Genomic DNA, 22,412 nt, shown 5'->3' with positions numbered 1-22,412 from the left:
CCAATAAAACTTTAAACTTTTTTTTTGATTACTTGTCATTATTTGAATAATTTCTTAAAACTTTGTTGTTTTGAGAGAGAAGAAACATGAACTTTCTACCAGAAATCCAGAGAGTTAATGAATACCACTGGAAAACTTGCAGATTGATTATTCATTAAATAGTAGAGAAGCAGTTTCATCTTAATTTTTAATGATACATGGTACACGAGGCAAGAGTGTAAAGGATCATTAGTGACAGAGAAGGGGATAACGGGATAAATACGGAATTTATGTAGTTCTAGCATTTATAAGCTGCTGATAAATTAGGTAAAATGCTTCACATCAGCCACCTAACTGACACTTAACCACATGAAATCTTTAACATATTACTCCTAAATAACATTCCCTCTGTAATCTAGCGGGTCTGTTTAGTAGCAAGGCTGGCTGTGGGTGTATTTCCCAAGGCAGCCAAGAGCTGCAGCGGTGTCCTGGCTACAGCGGCTGGTCCCGGCAGTGCGAGGGGCCGCTGGGGTTGTAGCTGGGGTGGAAATCCAGGTGCTCGTAGGCGGTGATGAAGGTGTCGGAGCCGGTGCAGTGGCTCTTCTCCAGGGACGTGTTCAGGCTCTCGTTCCTGCACATGCCAATCTTGCCCAGGTGATCCGAAAACTTGTGCGAGAGGGAGTGGAAGGAGTTCTGCGGATGGCGAGAAAAGGAGAGGGGTGGGGTGGGGGGAATGTTTTAAATGCCAACCTCGACAGCAGCTGCAAAGGCTGGATGCAGCGGATGCGGCCAGGGGCAGCGTGTCCCCATCTGCCTCGGGTGCTCGGTCCCGTACCGGCAGCTCGTGCACCGTGGGGGCCCTGCTGCCGTAGCTCTGGTTGACGGTCCGGAAGCGGGGGTGAGCCTGCGGCTGCCTGCGGGGGGAGAGCACAGCTAGCGCGGGGAGCGGGGCGCCGGGGCCGGGCCCGGGCCAGCGCTCACCCGTAGCCGCGGTAGAAGGTGAGCTCCTGGAAGCGGCGCGGCACCCCCGGGCTGAGGCCGGACATGGCGGAGCCGCCGGCCCGGAGCGTTGCCCGGCGACGAAACGCGGAGAGCGGGGAGCGACCGCTCCGAGCCGCGCAACCGCCCCGGGCAGGGCGGGGGCCGCGCTCCGCTCCGCCCCGCAGGAAGCGGAAAGCGCCGCTGACCTTCCCTCCCTCCTCCTCCTCCTCCTCCTCCTCCGTGCCCTGCGGCGGGCCCGGAGCATGGCGGTGCCGCGGCTCCTGCGGGCAGGTGAGCGGCGGGACCCGGCCCGGCCCGGCCCGGAGCGGCCCGGCCCGCCCGTGTGACCCGCCCGTGTGACCCGCGTGTTTCTCTCCCGCAGCAGCCCCGCGCTTCTACAGCAGCGTCCCGGTCCCGGTCCCCGTCCCGGTCCCGGCCCCGGCAGCCAGCCGGCCCCGCGGTGAGTGCTGCCTGCACCCCCTGCACACAGCGCTTGAGCCCTGCAGCAGCCGCCGTGCTGCATCGGCCGCCGCTCCGCAGTCCCGGCTCGGCCACACCAAACACACGGGTTATTTGTTTCCCCTCTCTCAGCTGAGGATGACAAGCTGCTGACCGAGCCTCTCAGCCACCCCGACTTCTTCAATGTGAAGGAGCTCTTCACCCTGAAAGATCTCTTTGATGCTCGGGTGCACCTGGGCCACAAAAAAGGATGTCGGCACAGGTGAGTGATGCTTTTCGTGATCCAGTGCTTGTTGACATCGGGAATGCTTCCCCACACCACATTTGCTGGATTGGTCTGAGCCTGGAACTGCCCACCCAGGACAGGAGATTCCCCCCAACATTGAGAGGGTGTGAGACTGGGACGGACGCTGGGTGCAAGGGCTCTCACAGAGAACACCTCTGGTATCAGCCAGGAGCAGGAGCATGGGGTGGTTCCCGTGGGGTCCCACACATCCACAAACACTCGATGCCCGCACACCCCATCCCCGTGTCCCTTGTGCCGCCCTCCCACTGCCCCCGCAGGTTCATGGAGCCCTACATCTTCGGCTGCCGCCTGGATCAGGACATCATCGACCTGGATCAGACCATGCAGCACCTGCAGCTGGCCCTCAACTTCACGGCCCACGTCGCCTACCGCGGGGGCATCATCCTGTTCGTCAGCCGCAAGCGCCAGTTCTGCCACCTGGTCGAGAGCACGGCGCGGGCGTGCGGGGAGTACGCGCACACCCGCTACTGGCAGGGCGGGCTCCTCACCAACGCCCACGTCCAGTTCGGCCCTGGCGTCCGCCTGCCCGACCTCCTCGTCTTCCTCAGCACCCTCAACAACGTCTTCGAGCCGCACGTGGCCATCCGGGACGCGGCCAAGATGAACATCCCCACGGTTGGGGTGGTGGACACGAACTGCAACCCGTGTTTGATCAGCTACCCCATTCCCGGGAATGACGACAGCCCCGCGGCCGTGGAGCTCTACTGCAAACTCTTCAGGATGACCATCATCCGTGCCAAGGACAAGAGGCGGCATAGCGAGGCCATGAAGGAGCTGTGGAAGAAAGCCGAGGGCAACTAGAGCCCTAGGGTTGAGCTCAGTGCCTCTGCTCCAATTCCATGGGACTGGCTCTGCATCCAGAGCACCGGCTCTTGGCACAGCTGGCTGGCTGGGGAAGGGACCCCCCAGTCCTGTGCATGGTGATCCCACAGCGGTCACAGCCGTGGAGGATCTTTAGCTCCAAAAAATTGTACAGAGCAATGCAAGGGGAAATAGAGCCAGGCCAGCGCCTGCTCCTGTCCTTGTCACTGTTGCAGGGGGGTGCCGCTGTCCTGTGGCTTTCCTGAGCTTGTGATCTCACCTGAAACCACTTCTGTTTTGCATCTCTTCTTAGCAAATAAAAGGATTTATCCCTGTGATCCTCTTTGGATTTTTCCCTTGTGGAATGGGATGGGGAGTCTTGGCCGGGACAATCACAGCAATGAGGGAAAGGGATGAAGGATGGGCCCATGCTGGGGACACTGCAGAGTGGCTGATGCAGGACGGGAGGGTCCCCACTTTGTCCCAGGACACGCTGGGAGCCCAACCTTTGCCACCACGGGATGTGGGGGACTCCAGGAGCAGCTGAGAAAATGGGATACCTATCCCTTAGTAGCATCGTGTCTCCATGGGAGGCCCTAGAGCAGTCCTGGGCAGGGCTCTGTGTCCCATCCCATGTGTCATCCTGTGTCCCATCCCGTGTGTCCCATCCCCTGTCCCATCCCGTGTCCCATCCCGTGTGTCCCATCCCGTGTGTCCCATCCCGTGTGTCCCATCCCATGTCCCATCCCGTGTGTCCCATCCCGTGTGTCCCATCCCGTGTGTCCCATCCCGTGTCCCATCCCGTGTGTCCCATCCCGTGTGTCCCATCCCGTGTCCCGTCCCGTGTCCCATCCCGTGTGTCCCATCCCGTGTGTCCCATCCCATGTGTCCCATCCCATGTCCCATCCCGTGTCCCGTCCCGTGTGTCCCATCCCGTGTGTCCCATCCCGTGTGTCCCATCCCGTGTGTCCCATCCCATGTCCCATCCCATGTCCCATCCCATGTCCCATCCCGTGTGTCCCATCCCATGTCCCATCCCGTGTGTCCCATCCCGTGTGTCCCGTCCCGTGTCCCATCCCATGTCCCATCCCATGTCCCATCCCATGTCCCATCCCGTGTGTCCCATCCCATGTCCCATCCCGTGTTCCATCCCGTGTGTCCCATCCCGTGTGTCCCATCCCCTGTCCCATCCCGTGTGTCCCATCCCATGTCCCATCCCGTGTCCCATCCCGTGTGTCCCATCCCGTGTGTCCCATCCCGTGTCCCATCCCGTGTCCCATCCCGTGTGTCCCATCCCGTGTGTCCCATCCCATGTCCCATCCCGTGTGTCCCATCCCGTGTGTCCCATCCCATGTCCCATCCCGTGTGTCCCATCCCGTGTGTCCCATCCCCTGTCCCATCCCCTGTCCCATCCCGTGTCCCATCCCATGTGTCCCATCCCCTGTCCCATCCTGTGTGTCCCATCCCGTGTCCCATCCCGTGTGTCCCATCCCGTGTGTCCCATCCCGTGTGTCCCATCCCGTGTCCCATCCCGTGTGTCCCATCCCGTGTGTCCCATCCCATGTCCCATCCCGTGTGCCCCATCCCGTGTGTCCCATCCCGTGTGTCCCATCCCGTGTGTCCCATCCCCTGTCCCATCCCGTGTGTCCCATCCCGTGTGTCCCATCCCGTGTGTCCCATCCCCTGTCCCATCCCGTGTGCCCCATCCCGTGTCCCATCCCGTGTGTCCCATCCCGTGTCCCCCACCGGCCGCTCCCGTCTCTGGGTCCTCCCGCCCGACAGGGGGCGCTCGCGGGCGGCAGAGCGGCGCGCACGCGCGCCCGTCCCTCCCTATATAAGCGTGAGGCGGGGGCCGTCTCGCCCTTTCGGCGGGCGCGGGGCGGCGGGAGCGGAGCTGCTGAGGGGCTTCAGCGCAGCTCTGGCGGGGCCGCAGCGGGACCGCGACCGGCCTCGGCCTCCCCCTCTCCCCGCGGGGTCAGCGGGAAGCGCTGCGTCCCTCATGCGCAGGAAACTGGTGCTGTTTGAGGCGGCTCCACAGCTGCGCCTGCCCCCGCCATGTTACGGCGAGGCTCCCTCAGGGCCGGTGCCGCTTTCCCCCGGCGCTGAGCGGCTGCGGCGGAAGGAACGAGCCAGGTGAGGCTGCGGGAACGGCCCTTCCCCCTCAGCCACGCGGCCGGGGCCGGCCCCGAGCGGCCCTGGGGCTCTGTGGGCTCCGGGAGCAACCACGTGCGCCATAAATCGGGCATATCATGGAATGCGCTACAAGCAAAATAATAATACATATATATAAATTATTATATATATTATCAATATCTAATATGGTCATATATTTGTATGTTATTAACTGAATATATATCTTTTTAAATACGTAGAGCTGTAATATAAAGCATACACAGCTGTGTATATTCTAATATACCCCGTTGAAGAAAGGAAGGAAATGAAGGGCTTTAAGATTTTCAGGAAAATGTTTTCAAATATTTCAGTAGCTAACGTGAATCTTTAGTAGATCCCCTTCTTGTTGTAATTCTCTGGTTTTCAGTTATATGGCGCGTTTCACAGAAAATTAAGGTTGTTAGGTGGTTATTAACAGCATTTTTCCTTTATTTTTCTTTCTTTAGCCTGGCAGTGGACAAAAAATGAACCAGCCAAGATGGTGTGACTTTAAAAATAAAGGGTAATCCTTCAGAAAAAGGCTGCTCGAACAAGCTTCAACCACCTCTAACTGTAAGTGGAGTGTTACATTTGGTATCCCAATATGCAGCAAATACCTTTGTAGCAGTGCTTTTAAGTAGGTGATAAAATCTTGTTTTTATAATACCAGAGAGTCATGGAATGGTTTGGATTAGAGGGGACTCCTTCCACTCTCGCAGGTTTCTCAGGGCAGCTTCCAACCTGTCCTTAAATGCTTCCAGAGATGGACATCCACCCATAATTATGTTTTTTTCAGTCTTTATGGGTTATTTGTTCCCCCCAGGCTGCCACCGGCGTTGCAGAGATGGCTGCTGTGTCATCTTTGTGTCAGAGAGTGGCAAGAGAGAGCCAGGCTATGTTCTACGCTCGTTTGTTCTGCACCCCGTGAGCACTCAGAGTGATTGATAGCCTGACATCATTAATCAGCCTGATAGGAGACTGGGGAAAAACTTAACTGAGCTGTTTGAAACGTGAGATCTGGATGTAGCAGACTGGGAAGTTGTGTTTGATCTGTGCATAGGGGTTTCTGATTATTTAGCCTTGAAAATCAGACCCTGTGGGTGCCACTTGTGTTACAGAAGAGTTGAAGTGATCTGTAAAACCACGTGGCAGCACTGGGAGTCACCAACCTTAACCTTCTCAGAAAATAAAAGTATTCCTGTGCTGTTAATTTATTTCTTTTGAATTCCCGTTGCCAGTGAAGCAGCAGTGTTGTAACCAGGCTTTGGGGTGTGGCTGAACAGCATCCCGGTATTTCCGAGGCCGTGCAGACCCGGAGGAGCCGCGGGCCAGGTGAGCTGCAGTGCTGGGAGCTGCCCAGCCCCTGCCCCAGCTCGTGTTGCAGGCGTGGCTGCAGTGCCACGTCTGTGTCATTCGGTGGCAGACAGCAACAGGCGATGTCTTCCCTGGTGCTCTGAGCCCTGTGAGCTCTCAGGATTGCTCAACAACCTGACACTTCCTGATGGCTTTTCCTGGTCCTTGGATGGGGAATGGTGAGGGGTGGACAGCACACAGCTGACACTGTCCTTCAGTCCTTGGTCAGGGACACCTTCCACTATCCCAGGCTGCTGCTCCCTGGATCCAAATCGTGCTGTGTGCCACTGCCCCTTCTTGAGGGATGCCAGAAACGGAGCGAGAGCAGCTCTGGGCACGCAGGGATGGTGACCCTGAGGCTTTGCAGTGAGTAACTCTGGCACTGCTAAATGGGAAACCTCATTAAATGGCTTTTACAGGGCCAAAGGTCCCTCAGTGGTGCAAAGTGAACCCTTTAATTGGCAAAAGTCACTGGCTTTGGAAAAGAATGTTAATAAGGTTGTGGGGATGTGGTTATGCTTGAGGATGTGGCTCTTTTATTTGAATTTTGTGACTTTTAACCCTGCAATCTTTGTTTGGGGTTTTTCATCAGGCTTTCCTCACACCGGGGGTCCTGCATGGGCACTGAGTGCTAATGAGTGGCTCTTTAGAGCTTCCCTGTGTGAGGCACAGCAGAACCATGGACATTTTCCTGATGGCATTTGCTGGAACTGCCCTTCCCCAAGCAGCACTCCTGGGCCATGGATATTGCTTTGCTGGCTCTCAGCTGTGGAAAACGTCAATGTTTTGCATGAAAGTGGTTTTGAGAGAAATTAAAAATCTCTGTGTGCACAAGACAGCCCTTCATCACCAAGGGCTGGTTTGTGTCATGGCTTCAAAGGCTGGGATAAGTCCAGATTATTTTTCCCTGCACTATTAATAGCTTGGCTCTGCACCAGGGTTGGCAAACTCACCTTGGATTTTTAGGGAGTGATGGAATAGCCCAAAGCAGGCTCGAGCTATCCTGCTCTCAAATTATCCCTTTCCTAAACTCCCCCAGCCAGATTAATTTCTAAAACCCCTCTGATGTCATGGCAAAGAGTTTCTGCTAAATTTGTGCCATGTCCTTCTGGACTGAAGGAAATCCCTGTGTAAAAGTTTCCTTGTGAACCCTTATAACAGAGCCTTAAAAAGTGTGGTTTCATTTCCTATTTCATCTTTTATTTCCCCTGGGATGTGAAAAATCTTGAGACAATCCCAAGACAATGAGGGCAGCAGAGTCTGGATGGCAGGGGTTAATTAGCTCATTAGTACTGACATTACTGCTCCCTTTTCCTGCCTGTTTTTCAACTTTCCTGACATCCTGGGCCTTTTTTTTTATTTGCAGATTATGCCTTGAGCTGCAGAACGTCTGACAAACGTGGCAGCTGAGAACTGGTTGGCAGCATCCACGTCTGATGGTTTGGAGATTCCTAAAACTTGATCATCTGTGTTTTCTCTACATGGTTATGAAGGATTTAAATAAAAAAAACCACTAAATAAAGATGCCACCTACAAGACTGAAAGGATTATGCTGTGTATTTGTGGCACCCCAAGTAATGCTATTTTTTAACCATTCTAGGATTTAAGACTTTGTGGATATGAGAATTTAGGATTGATTTAAAGCATTTAAAGGTTTTACCTCCATCCCCTTGGGCACAGAGGGGATCCAATGAGATCAGATTGTCAGTCTTGGAGTGTCCTGGCTTTTTTTCCATCTCCTGTGGGGAATTTGGAGGAATTAATAGTGTAAAACAGCTTTGCCTTGACTCATTTCTCCTGTATGCCAGTGTGGTTTGTAAACTGCACTCGCTTTGTGCCTTTTATTAGTGACAGAATTCCTGGGAGTCAGCAACGGTTCCTGGGAGTGTCCAGGGGCATGGATTAATGGAACAATTGTTGTCACAAGTGTCTTTATTTCAATTAAGCTGTCAAGGCCAGGTCTCTCAGCTACAGGGGCCACCTCTTCATAGATATTTTGAGAGGTTCTGATACTGAGGGAATGGTTTCCCTCCACTTTTCCAGGTGCTCTGCTTTGAGGGAAGGGAACAGCAGGGATTTAGTGGGAGGGAAGGATGAAAAATGGCTTTTCTGACGCCCTGAGGAGGGGATTTTGGCAGGGGTGTTGGATTCCTTTGCTAATGGCAGGAGATGGATTTGTCAGGGAGCTGTTGCCATGGGGATGCAGGACAAGGGATGAGGAGATGGGGTGGCTGCCTGGAGCCTCCCTTGCTGAATTCCAGTGAATTCCAGCTCTGCCTTTCCCTGCCGTGCACCTGAAGCTGCACACAGGACCTTGGCAGTGTCCATACTCCATCCGGGCTGAGGACCCCTTCAAACACAGAATCCTTGGGAGTGCTCAACGTTTCCATGGATAAATCACATTTCAGAGGCAGCTCCTCAGCAGGGAGTGAGCTCTGAGTGCTGGACACGGAGCACTCCTGACACCAAAATGTCCCCAGTGAGAGGTGATGAGGATCCTTAAGAACCGAGAGAAGGAAAATCCTGATCTTTCTCCCCAAAGGACTCCTAAATTTGCAGCCCTGGTCAGGTGTATTTTTATTTTGTGATTCCCTAAGGAATTGTTGGCAGGAGAAGCAGCACATGCTCCAGCAGCAGGAACACGGCTGTGCTGGGAACAGAGCAACCTTGGGGGAGTTTATCCAGCTCTTCCTCCCTGCCCAGAGTTGTAAGATTGCTGTAATTGAGCATTTTAAGGAAACAGCCATAGTTGGAGCCCTGGGAGAGTAGACACAGCCAAAAAAAAATGTCTGGAGACCTGCTAAAAGCTTTGCCCGGAAATTCATTTTAATAATGAGAGAAGCACTGGATTATTCTGGTATTAACCTTCAACCTCTGCAGGGCAAGCCCAGCTTAGTTTTTGGAGAATGAAACGGAGGGGTTGGCTTATCCCTGCTCTGAGTGTGGTGGGCAGTGACTCCCGGGGCACACGAAGGGGTCACAGCGGTTCGAGTTTAGCCCTTTGCCTTTAAGCCATCCTTGGCCTCGGCCGCTTCCAGAGCGGACACGTGAGGGAATGGCTTGTGCTGCCAATTGCAGGCTGGGGGCAGGAGCAGCTGGGGGAGCCTCTCACAAGCCACGGCATCACTGTCAGGGTCAGGCACTTAAAAACGGAACCAAAGAACCGCCACCATTCTCCACGGTGCACCAGACAGCTGATCTGCTTCCTGTGTGACAGCTGGATCTGATGGCAGGTGACTCAGACACTTAAGGAGAGACTTTTGAATGGGGAAATCTACCTTTTCCTCCTTTTTAGATCACAAACAAGCTGGTACTTAACAGGCTGCTGTTTGGCTATTGATGGACGGGTGTGATTCACGTCAAAGCTGTTTATTTACATCAGAGCCGTTCCTCAAAAGGAGATGTGACAAGTACAGCATGAATGATTCATTCCCATCGCTTTGCTCTGCTTTCCTGCTCATCAAGGAACAGTTTGATGCATCCAGCTGGGCTCTGCTTCCTTATCCCTTTCCGTGTCTTCTTCCTCCCCCAAGCCTGCTCAGCTCGGCTCCGTGTCCCAGCTCCGCTCCTGCCAACCCATCCCTGATCCTGCTGGGTGGTGGAAGTCATGATGCTTGGTTTTCCATGAAGGAGAAGGGGCTGCAGCTCTGCTGAATTCCCTGTGCAGGGTATGTTTTTCCTGGGTGGGAGAGGATGGAGAAACAGGCCTTCAGCCCTTGGACCTCACTCCAAGCTCAGATTGGAAACGCCAGGGCCGTGCTTCCCCCGTTAGGAATATTTGGTGTTGGAAATCTTCTTCCAGAGCAAGGTCTTGAGGTTGTTGAGCACGAGGGAGTGGTGCACTTCCATCTGGCTGGCCAGGCCGCTGAGGGTCATGCAAGTTCGGAGCTGCTTCTGCAGCTCTTCCTTCAGCTCCAGGGGAGCTCCATAGAGCAGATAGTCCTGCAGCAGCCCACACACCTTGGCCAGGTTGGGCTGCACCATGTCACCCTTGCACTGCTTCAGGAGCTTGTCACACGTGGCCGTGCAGTCCCGCCCGTAGGTGCAGTCCCCGTTCTGCTCACAGTGCCGGCCCTTGAGGAATCCTCTGATTGTCATCTCCGTCGCCACCTTCCGCAGGTTGACCATTTTGAAGTCGTACTTGTCGTTGTAGCCCACGTTCCTGAGGCTGCTCTCGCAGATGTAGAAGTTCCCGTAGGTCCCGTGGAAGATTTCCTCCACGAACTCCAGGAGGCCGATGGCGATCTTGGCGCGCCGGGGCCAGGCCGGCGCAAACCACTGGTGGATGAGCTGGTGGGCGATGGGAGGCAGCAGGGACTGCAGGAAAGGGGGGACATCCACCCCATAGAGGGAGGTGTGGGGGATCTTCTCGGTGACATAAAGGTCCCCGCAGTGCCCCAGCAGCTTGGCTGTGTGCTCCTTCTCATGCAAGGAGAACATGAGGAGGAACTCGTTGAGCTGAAGCAGTGCCCAGATGGATTTGGCCTCTGCCAGGGACACCTTCCTGTCACGGTTCACGTCTGCCATGGTGATGATCCGGCTCACCAAGGCGGGAAGAGATGGCTGATCCCCCAGCTTGGACTGCAAAAACAACAAGAAGTGGCATCAGAGCCTCACAGCTCTCCGTGTTTGGGTGTCACATCACAAAACTGAACTGGGGGAGCAAAGAACTGAGCTGGGGAGAGGAGGAAACAGTGACGCTCCAGGAAATCCAGCACCACACCAGGCGTGGGCAGATCCAGCTCCAGCAGAGTTTTACCAGCCTCAGATAAAAGAGTAAAGAGTAAAAAGGTGCTCTAGACCCTCCTGCCAGAGTTGCCACCCCACCACTGCTGCAGGAGCCCCAACAGGGGTCAGGGCCACCAAATCAGCTCTGCCCAGCACAGATGCCACCCACAGCCATGGCACAGCCACCTCCAGGGATGTGGCTACTGAAACCTCACAGATGAGGATTCATGGCAGGGAATGGAGGTTTTCCTCCACTAATCCAGTGCATGGCACTGGCACCCAGCAGTGGGTGGGGGCCACGGGCAGGAGGAGCTCTCGTTCAAAGGGAAGGAAAAACACCATCGGTGTTTCTGACTCACGGGAGCCATCCCAGACCTGTGGGATCACACAGGGCCCTGCACTGACCTTCAGGAAGTTGAGGAGCATTTCCTTGAACTCGTCCATCGAGGTCCCCCGCGTGGGTTTGTCGAAGAGCACCACGTCCCTCCTGGGCACAGAGTCCGGGCGGCTGTCGGCCCTCAGGGCTTCCCCGATGCCACATTTGATGATCACCTCCCTGTCCCTCCAGAGCCCTCTGTAAACCTGCAGCACAGGGAGGAGGGCAGCAGGTGGAAGGAGCTGGGCTCTGGTTCAGGATGGGCAGAGGGTTTGATGCTGGTGCCCAGCCCCTGGCATGGCTGGGGGGCTCAGACCTACCTGCTGGCTGGGGGAGGAGGAGAGGCAGTGTTGGAACAGGAGGCTGCGCTCCTCACACAGGTCCTTGCACGTGGAGCCAGAAATGATCCCTTTCTTGTACTGGTCACACTGGGGAGGGCAAGGAGAGAGGAGCTCAGCAGGGACAGATTCCTACTGGCCCTTAGGGATGGCTCAGTGCCCTGAGCGTGGTGGGGCTGGGCTGGCAGGGACCCCTGTGCTGCTGGAGGGACCTCAGGGATTTATTCCTGGATGCTGCTGCTGCAAATCCAGGGCTTCGGGAGAACTTGTGGGCTGAAGGAGAGGGCAGCGTGGGGTTGGGTGAGGATGCACAGGCTCAGGGTGCTCAGCAGAGCAGCAGTCCCTGCTGTGACCCAGGCTGGCCCCAGTCCAGGGGGTGGCAGGGACAGGGACAGACGGTGGCTCTGCTCCACGGCCAGGCTGGACTGGAGACATCCCTGGGCAGGAGAAGCTGCAGCTCCACAGCGAGGGCAGCCTCAGGGCTGGAAGCTGGAGCTGCAGGCATCCCCTGCAACTTTTCCCTTTTTTTTTCTCTGCTGTGGATGGGAATTAACCCTTGGACCTGCTCACAGGGGACATGGCCAGACACGGCGTCTGGAAGCCCCAGCTGCGAGCAGGAATTAGTGCCCAGGACCCCGCGGTCGGAGTCAGGCAGAAAATCAAATTAAACGATCGTCGCTGTTGTTATGGCAATTCCTGCCTCCCTTCTCTGCTGAGGGACTGATCAAGGAGGTTTGTTCTGACACAGCCCAGCTCCCCCTGCTCGCCTGGGCTGGGTTGAGTCCCACGCCAGGCACACACAGCAGTCCTGGGGACATCCTGCCACGGGGAACACGGAACATGCATCACCCTGCACACCCAGGACAGGGGCAACACACAGAGCCAGGCTGCCACAAGGAGCTCTGGGGCTCTCCTTAGGGCTCAGCAGCAGTCACAGAGAGGCACCATGGCCTGAGTGCTCCCCCTTCTCCTCCTGCTCTGCAGAGCCCAGAGGGGACTGGTGCAATGCTGTCCCTGCCCACAGATGCTGCTCCCTGCCCTGACATTCCAGCTTCATCTGCACAGACACAGCTCTGCCCACGTCTGCCCTGGCTGCTTCCCTCTGACATCTCATGAAATTGTTTCACTGTCACCCTGGCAGGGTAAGGTCACCCCTCCTGCTCCGAGCTCCGTGCGATGTCAGGGACAGCACCAGGGCAGCAGCTGCCAGGAGAGCTCCTCCTCCCAATTTTGGGGCTCAGGAGGCTGGAAATGGGGCTCCCACAGCCCCACTCAGCCCAGCACCCCGAACAGGAGCCAGGGGCTGTGCTGCCACTCACGATGATCATCCGGCAGACGTGGCCGCGGCACAGCTCCGAGTAGGACGAGTAGTGCATGTAGGCCACCCAGCTGCCCACGAAGATGCCCAGCCACACCACCAGCAGGTACTTCACCTTGATCCCCGGGAGGCGGCCCTGCAACGGAAAGGAAATGCTTTTGAAACCCTTTTTGAAGGGCAGGGCTTTGCCCAGGGCAGCAGCACCTGGCCAAGGATGGCTTCTGCCACACAAACCAACCTGAGCGCTGGGGAAACCTCCAGCCCTTTTTACATATATTCATCAGTCTCTTATGCAACTCCTGCTGCAAGTAGGTCACTTAAAATTCCCTAAAAGCAGGGGGATTATGGTGCTGGGCTGCAAGGAGCTGGATGCTGTGCGTTCCCAGGAGCTGTGACCACATCCTCCCGCTCTCCTGCCTGGGGTATCCCGGTGGGGCTGCAAGAGCTCTGCTCCTGTTTGGGGACACCCCTGGCAGCAGAACCCCCCCTTTACAAAGCCCCACGGGCAGGGGAAGCTCCCAGCAGCAGTTCCCGTGTGGGAGCGGGTGAGTAACAAACCTGCGAGCTCACGGGTGATGCTCTGTGCAAACAGCTCGGAGGCTCTCAGCAGGATTTTGTTTTGTTGGCTCTGTTTCTTCCCCCCTGACCCTGGCACAGCAGCACTGCTGCCATCTGGCCTCCTGCAAGAGAGCCTGCTCACCTGGCTCGTGTAACAGAGCAGATCCCGGCAGCTCCAAAGGACAGGGAATGGATCCTTGCATTAAACAAACCGTTCCATCCCGTTTCTATAGGTGATTCTACAGAACCCTTGGCCTTTGACCACTTCCAAACCCTCCTCATGACCTGCTGCTGGGATAGGGCTGGATCTGAGTGGATGCAGCACCTTTAAAACCTGCCAGGGACCCTCGTTTGGGTCCTGTAGCCCAAAACCACTTCCCTCCTCCAAAATGCTCCTCCTCAGCCCCTCTCCAGGAGCTGTCAGGGCTCTGGGAGCCACAGGAACGGGCAGTGAGGGTGAGAGCAGGCAGGTCTGCCTCGAGATCGTGACATTTCTCCTGTTAATTGGAAACCCCAAAGTGTGAAGTGGGCCAGGGTGCCCGGTTTGCCTGTCAAGCAATGGCACCGCTAATTAACATGAAATTAAATTAAAGAGAAGCCAAGCACAGCCAGGACTTGGCAAAGACAAAGTGTGGGTGGCTGCTCCTGTGAGCTGAGAACCAGCTCATGGCCCTGAAGTCAGACACACTGAGACCTTGAGATCCCCCCAGCACAGCAGCTCCCCAAAACTGCCCAGGGTGGGTGTGTGAGGCCCCCTGCCCTCAGCAAGGGACTTCCCACTCGAGATATGTCTTGGAAAACCCTGGAATAGACAAAATGTCACTTTTTGCTTATTCTGACTTGGAATCCCTCGTGTTCCTGTGGCAGAAGGGGGGTCAGGACTGCAGCCTGAGCATGGCATGGGGAGCTCTGCCTTCATCATCCCCTAAATGGTGGAAAGAAACATGGGAGTGAGGGGTGCATTTCAATGAGAGCTTCCCCTGAGCTTTTCTTGGATTTTGGATTTTGAGAGTTCCTCCAGCACCTCAGTGTCAAGGCACAGGGGTTTCTGTCCCCACTGCCTCCCCTGCACTGAAGAGTGTTACCCCACAAGAGTTGCTGTGTTTAGTTTTAGTGACTCTGGACGATCTGGGAGTGACTTTGGGCTGGGGCTGACTTCAAAGGCAAAATGGATGCAGCATCAACAAAATCCTGCTCCATCCCTGTGTCTCCTCTGGGAACCTGGGGGTCGTTCCACAGCAGCCCCAGCTCTGCCCCCTCAGGGTATCCCATCCCGTGTCCCCTCATCCCCTCCGGGATAACCCCTCTGGTCCAGCATCTTTGCCATAGTCAGGGTTTCTCATCCCACGGCTGCAGAGAAAACACCCATTCGAGCATCCCTGACATCCCTGGCCCCAGCATCCCTGGAGATCTGAGGCAGGTGCCCGGCTCCTCGGAAGATCAGGGATAGGAAGAGGATGGAAAATAAAGAAAGAAAGAGAAGGAAGGAGCCATCCCTGCCCAGCTGCCTCGGCGGCTTCACCCAGCGCTGCGGGCTGGGCTGCCCCGCTGCTCCCAGGCTCCGGCACGGCGGAGCGCGGAGCGGGTTATGCAACCGCTGCGGCCCCCGGGGCGTCTCCAGACCCCCGGGGCCGCTCCAGACCCCCGGGGCCGCTCCAAACCCGCGCGGTGCCGGTGCTCGGCCCCCAGTTCCTCGCACCGGCGCCGGGGAGACCGAGGCGGAGCGTCCCTTTGTGCACGGCCGGTGCCAGGATGCTGAGACGGGCATCCCCGAGCCCGCATCCCCCATGCCAGCGCATCCCCCCGGCCCGGCGCATCCCCGAGCCCGCATCCTCCATCCCGGCGCATCCTCCTCCTGCCGGTACCTGCAGGCCCTTGGAGAAGGGGCAGAACAGCACCAGATGCACCAGCCGCCGGATCCTCCGCATGCTGCGGGCGCCCCGCGGCCGCGGGCCTCAGGCTCCGGGGGGCATGGCCGGGGCGGCCGCGGCCCCCGCTCCGCCGCCGGGGCCGGGGGGCCCGGGGGGGGCCGGGGTCCCGGGAAGGGGGGCCCAGCCGCGCCGCCCGCTCGCTCCGCCGCAGCGCCCGGCCCGGCCCGCGGGGCTCGGCGGCTCCGCCCGGCGCGGGGCGGTGCGGGAGGCGGGGGCGGTGCTCGCAGCTCCGCCGCAGCCCGGGGAGCCGGGGGGCTGCTGCCCGCCACGGCCCCGCTCCGCATCTGGGCATCCCAGCCGGGGGTCCCATCCGGCCGCGCATCCCGCTTGAGGAGCTCATCCCCACCCACTCCCATCCCCAGGCTCTCCCCACCACACAGGGGCTCTCCCAGCCCTGGCTGATGATCCTGGCAGAGCAGGAAGGCGTCTGTGGAGATGCTGATCCCACCTGGCCCCCAGCACTCACAGCAGCTCCAGGTTTATTCAAAGCCATTTGGGGTGACAGACAGCCAGATCCCTCCTTGTTACCCACAGCAGTAACCTGCGAGCACAGCTCGGGGGTGCAACCCCTCAAGCCTGAGCCCTGCCATCACTGCAGCTCCTTCTCCTCCTCGCTGTGTCCTTTCCCACCCTGAAGCCCAGCAGCAGCACTGGCTCGTCCTCCCTGTTTGCACTAGGCTGGGTAGGGAAACCTCACAGCAAGACAGGGGCTGCTTTGTGTCCGACAGGCCAGGGACAGCCCCATCCAGGGGGATCCTGTGTGCACAGGCAAGTTAGAGCAAAGGGGACAGATGCAAATAATACCATGGGAAATGATCTGGGAGGCTCAGTCACGAGGTCATTGTTAAAATAATTCCTTGCTTGCCATCGGTAAATCTTCAGATTATCCATTCGCCCCCTTTTCATGGTTCAGGTTGCTCCTTCCTTTTAAATTTGGCTCAAAATGACCTTTGAAAACAAGCTGGTCACTGTGAGCCCAGATCCTCGCTCCGTGTGAGTGCCAAGCACTGAGTAATCAGGGCCTAATGAGCACAAGCCTTTGCTGGACTAATCTGAATAGTGGTGATAAATAGGGAGCATCACACAAAACTGGCTGAAACCTCCCAAATCTTGCAGTGTGTTTGCTGTCTGCTTTTAACCCCAAGGAGGTCCCTGCTGCTCCAGTGCTGTTCCCTGACCTCTGTGTGGGCTGGGCTGACATTGCCCACGGCGCTGCTGCAGGGCCGATGAACATCACCTCGGCCACACACAGCCCCTGTCCAGGCAGCTTTTACCATCCCACTGAAGCCAAGACGGTTTTCCAGTGGGTTCTTATTTTTAGTGTTAAATAAGACAGGAAAAAAGAAGAGCTTCTGAGATTTATTTTTGATGGTGAGGTTGGTAATTTGGGAAACAGCAGGGACAGGATGGTGCATTGCTGGATGCATTCCACCCTCCCTGCTCACCCTGCTCCTGCAGCTCCTTGTGACTTGAACCCTGATTTTGGAGGCCAAGAGTGGGAGAAGAATCCTCGATGGAGATGGGAAATGACATACCTGGGCTAGGGCTGAAGGTGGCTTGAAATCCACAGAACTCTGCTGCGGGGCTCTGCAAAATTCGGGGGTGGATTGTCCAGCAAATCTAATTAGGAATGAACAGACCATCCCAAACTGTAATACGCCAAGTAATTAAGTGATTAGTATTGATTGTTAGAATGCCTAATGAGCAGTTATCACAGAATGATTAATTAATCCAATCAAAAGAGTGATAAAAATTCTGCAGGTGTGATGATGCTTTATATTCAATGCACAAGGGAAACGAGATGTCTCCCCACGGTGCCCATCTCCAGCCTCTATCCCAGGCACCAGGGATGCACTGTCTGGGCTGCTGCCCCTGTGCACGGGATCTCTCCCCAAAATTCCCCTGGCACTGCCAGGATGAGCTCCAGTATCAGGCAGGCACCCAGAGCTGTGTAGCTCCAAGGTGGGGGAAATGGTCCCGCAGGCACCCTCAGCATCCAGAAGATGCCGGCATCAGTCAATGCTCATCTCCTCCCTGGGAATTCTTTCACTCACTGCCTTGATTAAGTCGCTTCAGTTTCTCCTGGTCAAAGCCCTGCTAATCCCAGCTAAGCCCGCAGCGTGCCGCCCGCTGGCCTCTGCTCATTTCCCTGCCAGGCGGTGGCTCTGCGGGCACGTCCCCAAGAGCGCTGTGCCCTCGGGGCATGGGAGCTCGCAGGGCAGCCACAGCCCTGCTGCGGTCATTTGCTGGCCCGTAATATTTACCTGACTAAATGATAATGAGTACATGACCTCCAGCCAGAGCGTGCAGCAGTGCAGAGCAGCCCTGACTCGTGAGCAGGGATCCCCAGCCATCCATCTCTCGTCCCTTCCAGAGCACCCTGAGCTGCCCACCTTTCTCTGGGTGGGATGTCAGGGTTGGGTGACAGCAGGGGACAGCACAATGCCATCACCCGCGTTCCCAGAGCTGCTGCTCGGCAGCGGGATGCAGGACCCCGAACCAAAATAGGGGCACACGTTCACCCCCGCCTCCTCTGCCATCAGGATCAGCCCCACGGCCACAAAGCAGAGGGATTTCTGCCCCAGGCAGGCTGCGATGGCAGCAGGCATTCCCAGGCAGCGCCGCAGCTCCGGAGATGATGGATCCAGGCTTTAATGCTCTTTTCTGTGCATCTTTGAAGGATTTGAGGCGGATCGCCCGCGCTTCCTGCGTGGCATCCACAGCTGGCTCCGCACAGCCCGTCCGCTGCCTCTGCTGCCTGCCGGGCCCTGCCGGGCTCAGCGCAGCGGTTATAATTAGAAATGCTAATCAGCTCTTGTGTTTCTGGCTTGACAGCCCTGCCACCCCCAGCACAATCTTCCCTCCAATCTGTCCCATGCTCGCCCCCTCTGCTTCCTCTCCAAATCCCTGCTACTTGTAATTAAGCACTATGAAGTTAAAGGGGGCTGAATGGAGGTGCTGGGGCTCGTTGGATACCCTGGGCCAGGATTGCAGCCCCCACAGAGCTCCTGGCTTGCTGGGAACTGTTTGGGGGTCTCACCCTTTATTCCCCACCATCCCCTCGGGCTGGGGACACACCAGGGATGTCCCTGGCCCTGAACTGAGGTGGAAGAGAGGGAAGCTCAAGCGCTCTGCAGGCACTGCTGCGGATAAAGGCGAAGTGTGGTGGCTGTGGCTGGGAGCCCTGCGGTGCTGGCTCTGGAAGGGGAGCTTCTCTCATTGGGATTTCCATCATGTGCCAACCGTGGGCGCTTCCCAGCCAAGGAGGAAAGGGAGCTTGCAAAGGAGCTCAGAGAAGGCGGCTGAGCAAGCAGATCCCTGCACTGGCTTAGATTATGGAGTTATTCAGCATCAGGTCTTGCTCTGGGAGACACAGCCCAGGGGATTCCTCCTTCACCAGTGCCCACAGACAGCCCCTGCCAGCCCCCAGCCCCTCCACATGAGAGCCAAGGCATGGCTTTCACCCTGAGCATTTGGCTCCCAAAGTCAGGCTTGGCTACAGAGACATTCCTTGGATCAGGCACGGGGCTCAGCTGGCCTCAGAGGAGATGGAGATGCACAAGTGGGATGAGCAGCTCTGGACACAGTCTTTAAGTCAACATTCATCTTCCAGGTGCTCCCTGTTATCAGCTTCAGTGAGGAGAGGCTGCAGTTTGGAGGGTTGATATGCAGGATGTTTTCAAGAAGGCAGTGGCTGTCTGAGCAAAGGAGAATCCTCTCTCACCTCCTCTGCCCAGGGACCTCACACTTCACCTGGGACACACCTGCTCCCTGCAGCATCTGCCAGCATGTGAATCAACAAAGGGCTCTCCCTCCTCAGCCCAATTTCTCCCTGGAGAGAGGGAAATAAGAGAAACAGGGAGGTATTGCAAAAAGAGCAGGGGAGGGACAGGGCATGGTGGCTTCAATGACGATGCACTCATGAAAAGGCACCAGCAGCACAGGCAGATGACTGGGAAAGCTCTGGGGAGAAGTCGGATTGGATTTGTCATGACTAATTGACTCCCTCCAGCACTGTGGTCCAGCCTTCACGCATGGCATGAGCAGGGTCCCAAGCATCCAGGAATTAATGAGGGTCTGACCCTGTCTGCTCAGCCACTTGAGTTTTGCCAGTGCAGACAGCTGGCTTAAGAGGCCCTTTTATCCTTTACATATCAGATCAATTTGGATAGTTATAATCTAGTCCTGGTGAAAGCTCAGAGCAGACTTTATTGCCCAACCAGCTCAAAGAGGGAAAAAAAGCAAGCAAGAGGGAGAGGTCATGCTGAACTATTGATTGTGCTGGTCCCAGATTGGCCTCGGCAGAGAGCTCACCCGGGACAGTTTGCCTCTATCTCCTAATGCTGCTCCATTGATCTTCTGTGACAGGCGGCAACTACAAGATTTTTGAGGTCGGAGTCATTAAGAGGCATTAATCAATAACAGAGGAAACAGAGAGAGACCAACTGTTTGTTTCATGCAGACTTATTCCCTGTGTGGATTTTAGCCTGCTGAGGTACACGTGGTTTATTTCCAGGGAGGTCTGCTAGGAAAAGAATTCACCTTGTGCTGGACTGGGGCACTTGGAGGAGATCCTGAGCCAGTTGCAACACACTGGCAGCTCCAGCAGTGCTGTGCAATGAGAGGGCAGCACCTGGGGAGTCTGTGGCTTCTAATTCCAGGTACCCCAGCATCCTACTCAGACCCTCTGCTCCCACACAGGCACCCCAGGAAGAGATGGGTACTGATTTCACATGCCCAAAGACCTGACTGCTGGTTTCACATTGTGCTTCTACTAAACAAAGCTGCTGCCTGGATGTGATGCAGCCAATCCCAGCAGCCTGTTCTGGGATCCAGCCCTGTGTGAGCTCAGCCCTAGCCCAAATTCATTCCTGTGGCAAGACTGGAGTTGTTCACAAGAAAAACGGTCTTTGTGCTGAAAGCACCCCGGGCTGCTCCGCTCCCTCCTGCCCTGCCCAACAGTGCCAGTACATTTCCACAGCTCCATGGTGGCAACACACCTTTTTCTTCTCCAGCAGCTCCTGTGCTCAGCCTCAGCAAGTATCCGGCAGATGCTGGAGTCCATTTTCCCTTGGAGAGGCAGAGAAGGGGGCAGGAGACAGATCATCCTCAAAGGTGGTGGTTCTGGCACCAGCAGAGCAACCAGCTGCCTCGGGGTGATCTGGGGCTGGGGAGGTGCTGGAGCTGCCCATGGCTGAGCTCAGCTCCAGGAGCAGCCCTGTAACACAGAAATGATGTTTATTGCACACCTGGACTTAGCCCAAAGGCCCTTTAGTCCTGCTGTGTGCCACAGAGCTGGCACACCCTGCAGCACAGCGCTGGCAACCTGGGAATGCCACACTCAGCCTGGGGAGAGAGCATGGCACAGACAACAGGGCCTGCACCCAGAAGGTGCCATGAGATGCTTCAGAGTAAGGGAAATGTCCTTCAGGAGGCAGGGGTGGAGATTCCAGTGGAGATTGGTGTCCCCTTCTGGGCACACCTTGTCTTGACTCCCTGAGCCCCAGTGTCCCACTTTGCAGCGGTCAGTACTGCTCATCCCCAGGGAAACAGGATCTTCCCAGTTCCTGTAATTACAGCCACACATCCACAGCACGGGGATCAAGAGCTGCAGGAGAGGAGGGGATGAGATTGCTGGCTCAGGTTGCACAGGTGGGGCATACACAGCCCAGAAAAACCTGGCAGTCCAACCCTGGAGACATACCCAGAGCTCAGCACCACCAGCTGAATCCAGACCAGTGGGACTCATTATGGGAATGCAGACCAGATTCTTTATAAGAATCCAGGCCAGGTGGAGTTCTTATCTGAACCCAGCTCAGGTAGGACACATTATGCTGATGATGAGATGACAATCTGAGAGGCTTTGACATGGGAGATGCAACAAACCCCTCTCCAGTCCCAGGATATCCACCAAGAAAAGCCCTTGGCTCACAGCTCTGCCTTCCCTGCTCAGCCCATCAGTCTCCAGCTCAACCACCCAGCCACCTCCACCAGCACAAAATCCATCAGAAACAATTTGATTTCCTTTATTTACACATGACATTTGGGAGAAAGCCTAATCATATTGCAACTTGGAAAAAAAAATGTGATTCCATTTTTACATCTTTGTGCCTGAAAGAGCTCAGGAGCTGCAGCCAGACAAGATGTTCTGTACTGGGCACACTCACATTTCCGAGCATGGTGCAGACACCCTGAGGTGCAGGGGGATTTCCAGCCTGTGGTTACAAGTGTAAATGCAACAGTAAGATCAGGAAGTCTCGTGCTTTTGCTAACTCCTGTTTTCGTCAAAGTTTACCAGGAGCAAAAAAATAAAAGCCAGTGCTGGGGGGCTTGGTGCAGTGTTAACCCCAGCTGCAATCCTTGCCTGATGCTGGCTCTGCCAACACCACTCTTCAGCCTCACTGATAGCCCTGGCACTCTGTGGGGTGCTGGTGTGGCATTCCTCTGTGGATCAGCATCCTACCTTGTGTCCTGAATGGATTTAAATCCACACCTGGCTAGCAGATTATGTCTTACTTTCTCAATAGAGTTACTTGAAGGTGAGTAAAGGTTACAGGAAGGAAGGTTCAGATTATTTAATAGCCTTTTAAAACACATTTCTCTCTTAATTGCATGTTCCTAGTCAAAGTCCCTTGGGCTCTTTGTCTTTCCAGTCACCAGTGGAGGCTGTGCCTGCTGAAGCTTGGGCAGTTTAGCAATCTCATGCTTCTGGTTCTTGTGCAAGGCTCTGTTGTGAGCGGGGAACTGCAGCGCTCACATTGAAAGCACGCTGAGTCACGGCTGGTTCCTCCCCGAATGTTTACTCTCTTGTCACCAGAGCGCTGACGTGTGATTGCCGAGGAGCCCAGCAAGCACAGGGAGCGTGGCCATGGAGCCAGCGTGGGGGCTGAGGGTCAGGCTGAAGCTCTGCCCCTGCGACTCTGGGCTCCCCATGAGCTTCCCTGCTGCCCACGCAAGGAGGGCAGGAAAATTTCACCTCCCGTGTGCCCTTTTTAGTGACAGGGAAATGAGATTCACCCACATCCTTTGCACAAACTGCTCTTAGCACCATCCTCACCAAGCAGACTATGGTGTTCCTGACCAGGGCAAACATCTTTGCTGTCTTTGCCAGGGCAACACTTCCAGGAAAATT

The 22,412-nt window shown here is 56.1% G+C and overlaps 3 protein-coding genes, 1 long non-coding RNA gene and 2 other non-coding genes across 7 annotated transcripts; 4 read left to right on the top strand and 2 right to left on the bottom strand.

The window, feature by feature from the left end:
• Positions 1–170: 170 nt before the first annotated feature.
• Positions 171–1,094, bottom strand: PIERCE1 (piercer of microtubule wall 1). The gene is made up of 3 exons (XM_058853616.1): positions 961–1,094; positions 815–893; positions 171–672 (listed from the first exon to the last, which is right to left on the bottom strand). The coding sequence occupies exons 1-3, from the start codon at positions 1,023–1,025 to the stop codon at positions 472–474; spliced, it is 345 nt and encodes a 114-aa protein (XP_058709599.1). The 5' UTR covers positions 1,026–1,094; the 3' UTR covers positions 171–471.
• Positions 1,095–1,169: 75 nt separating this feature from the next.
• On the top strand, positions 1,170–2,865 carry LOC131586603 (small ribosomal subunit protein uS2m-like). 2 transcript variants are annotated; one of them, XM_058853613.1, is made up of 4 exons: positions 1,170–1,251; positions 1,346–1,420; positions 1,552–1,681; positions 1,984–2,865. In XM_058853613.1, the coding sequence occupies exons 1-4, from the start codon at positions 1,224–1,226 to the stop codon at positions 2,525–2,527; spliced, it is 777 nt and encodes a 258-aa protein (XP_058709596.1). In that variant the 5' UTR covers positions 1,170–1,223; the 3' UTR covers positions 2,528–2,865. The 2 variants fall into 2 exon arrangements, with proteins under 2 accessions (XP_058709596.1, XP_058709597.1); XM_058853614.1 differs by having other exon boundaries at positions 1,196–1,251; positions 1,343–1,420.
• Positions 2,866–4,377: 1,512 nt separating this feature from the next.
• LOC131586757 (uncharacterized) lies at positions 4,378–7,569 on the top strand. The gene is made up of 4 exons (XR_009279226.1): positions 4,378–4,660; positions 5,146–5,251; positions 5,917–6,010; positions 7,398–7,569. It is a non-coding gene; the product is annotated as an uncharacterized LOC131586757 (long non-coding RNA).
• On the top strand, positions 5,502–5,635 carry LOC131586801 (small nucleolar RNA SNORA17). The gene has a single exon (XR_009279234.1). It is a non-coding gene; the product is annotated as a small nucleolar RNA SNORA17 (small nucleolar RNA).
• LOC131586802 (small nucleolar RNA SNORA17) lies at positions 6,041–6,174 on the top strand. Its single transcript, XR_009279235.1, has one exon. It is a non-coding gene; the product is annotated as a small nucleolar RNA SNORA17 (small nucleolar RNA).
• Positions 7,570–8,832: 1,263 nt separating the features above from the next.
• On the bottom strand, positions 8,833–15,400 carry DIPK1B (divergent protein kinase domain 1B). Its single transcript, XM_058853972.1, has 5 exons — positions 15,215–15,400; positions 12,793–12,927; positions 11,456–11,563; positions 11,165–11,341; positions 8,833–10,612 (listed from the first exon to the last, which is right to left on the bottom strand). The coding sequence occupies exons 1-5, from the start codon at positions 15,275–15,277 to the stop codon at positions 9,800–9,802; spliced, it is 1,296 nt and encodes a 431-aa protein (XP_058709955.1). The 5' UTR covers positions 15,278–15,400; the 3' UTR covers positions 8,833–9,799.
• Between the last annotated feature and the right edge of the window lie 7,012 nt (positions 15,401–22,412).

The sequence above is a fragment of the Poecile atricapillus genome, chromosome 20 (assembly GCF_030490865.1).
Source record: "Poecile atricapillus isolate bPoeAtr1 chromosome 20, bPoeAtr1.hap1, whole genome shotgun sequence".
NCBI classification, from domain to species: domain Eukaryota; kingdom Metazoa; phylum Chordata; class Aves; order Passeriformes; family Paridae; genus Poecile; species Poecile atricapillus.
This window is presented reverse-complemented; position numbering and strand designations above follow the sequence as displayed.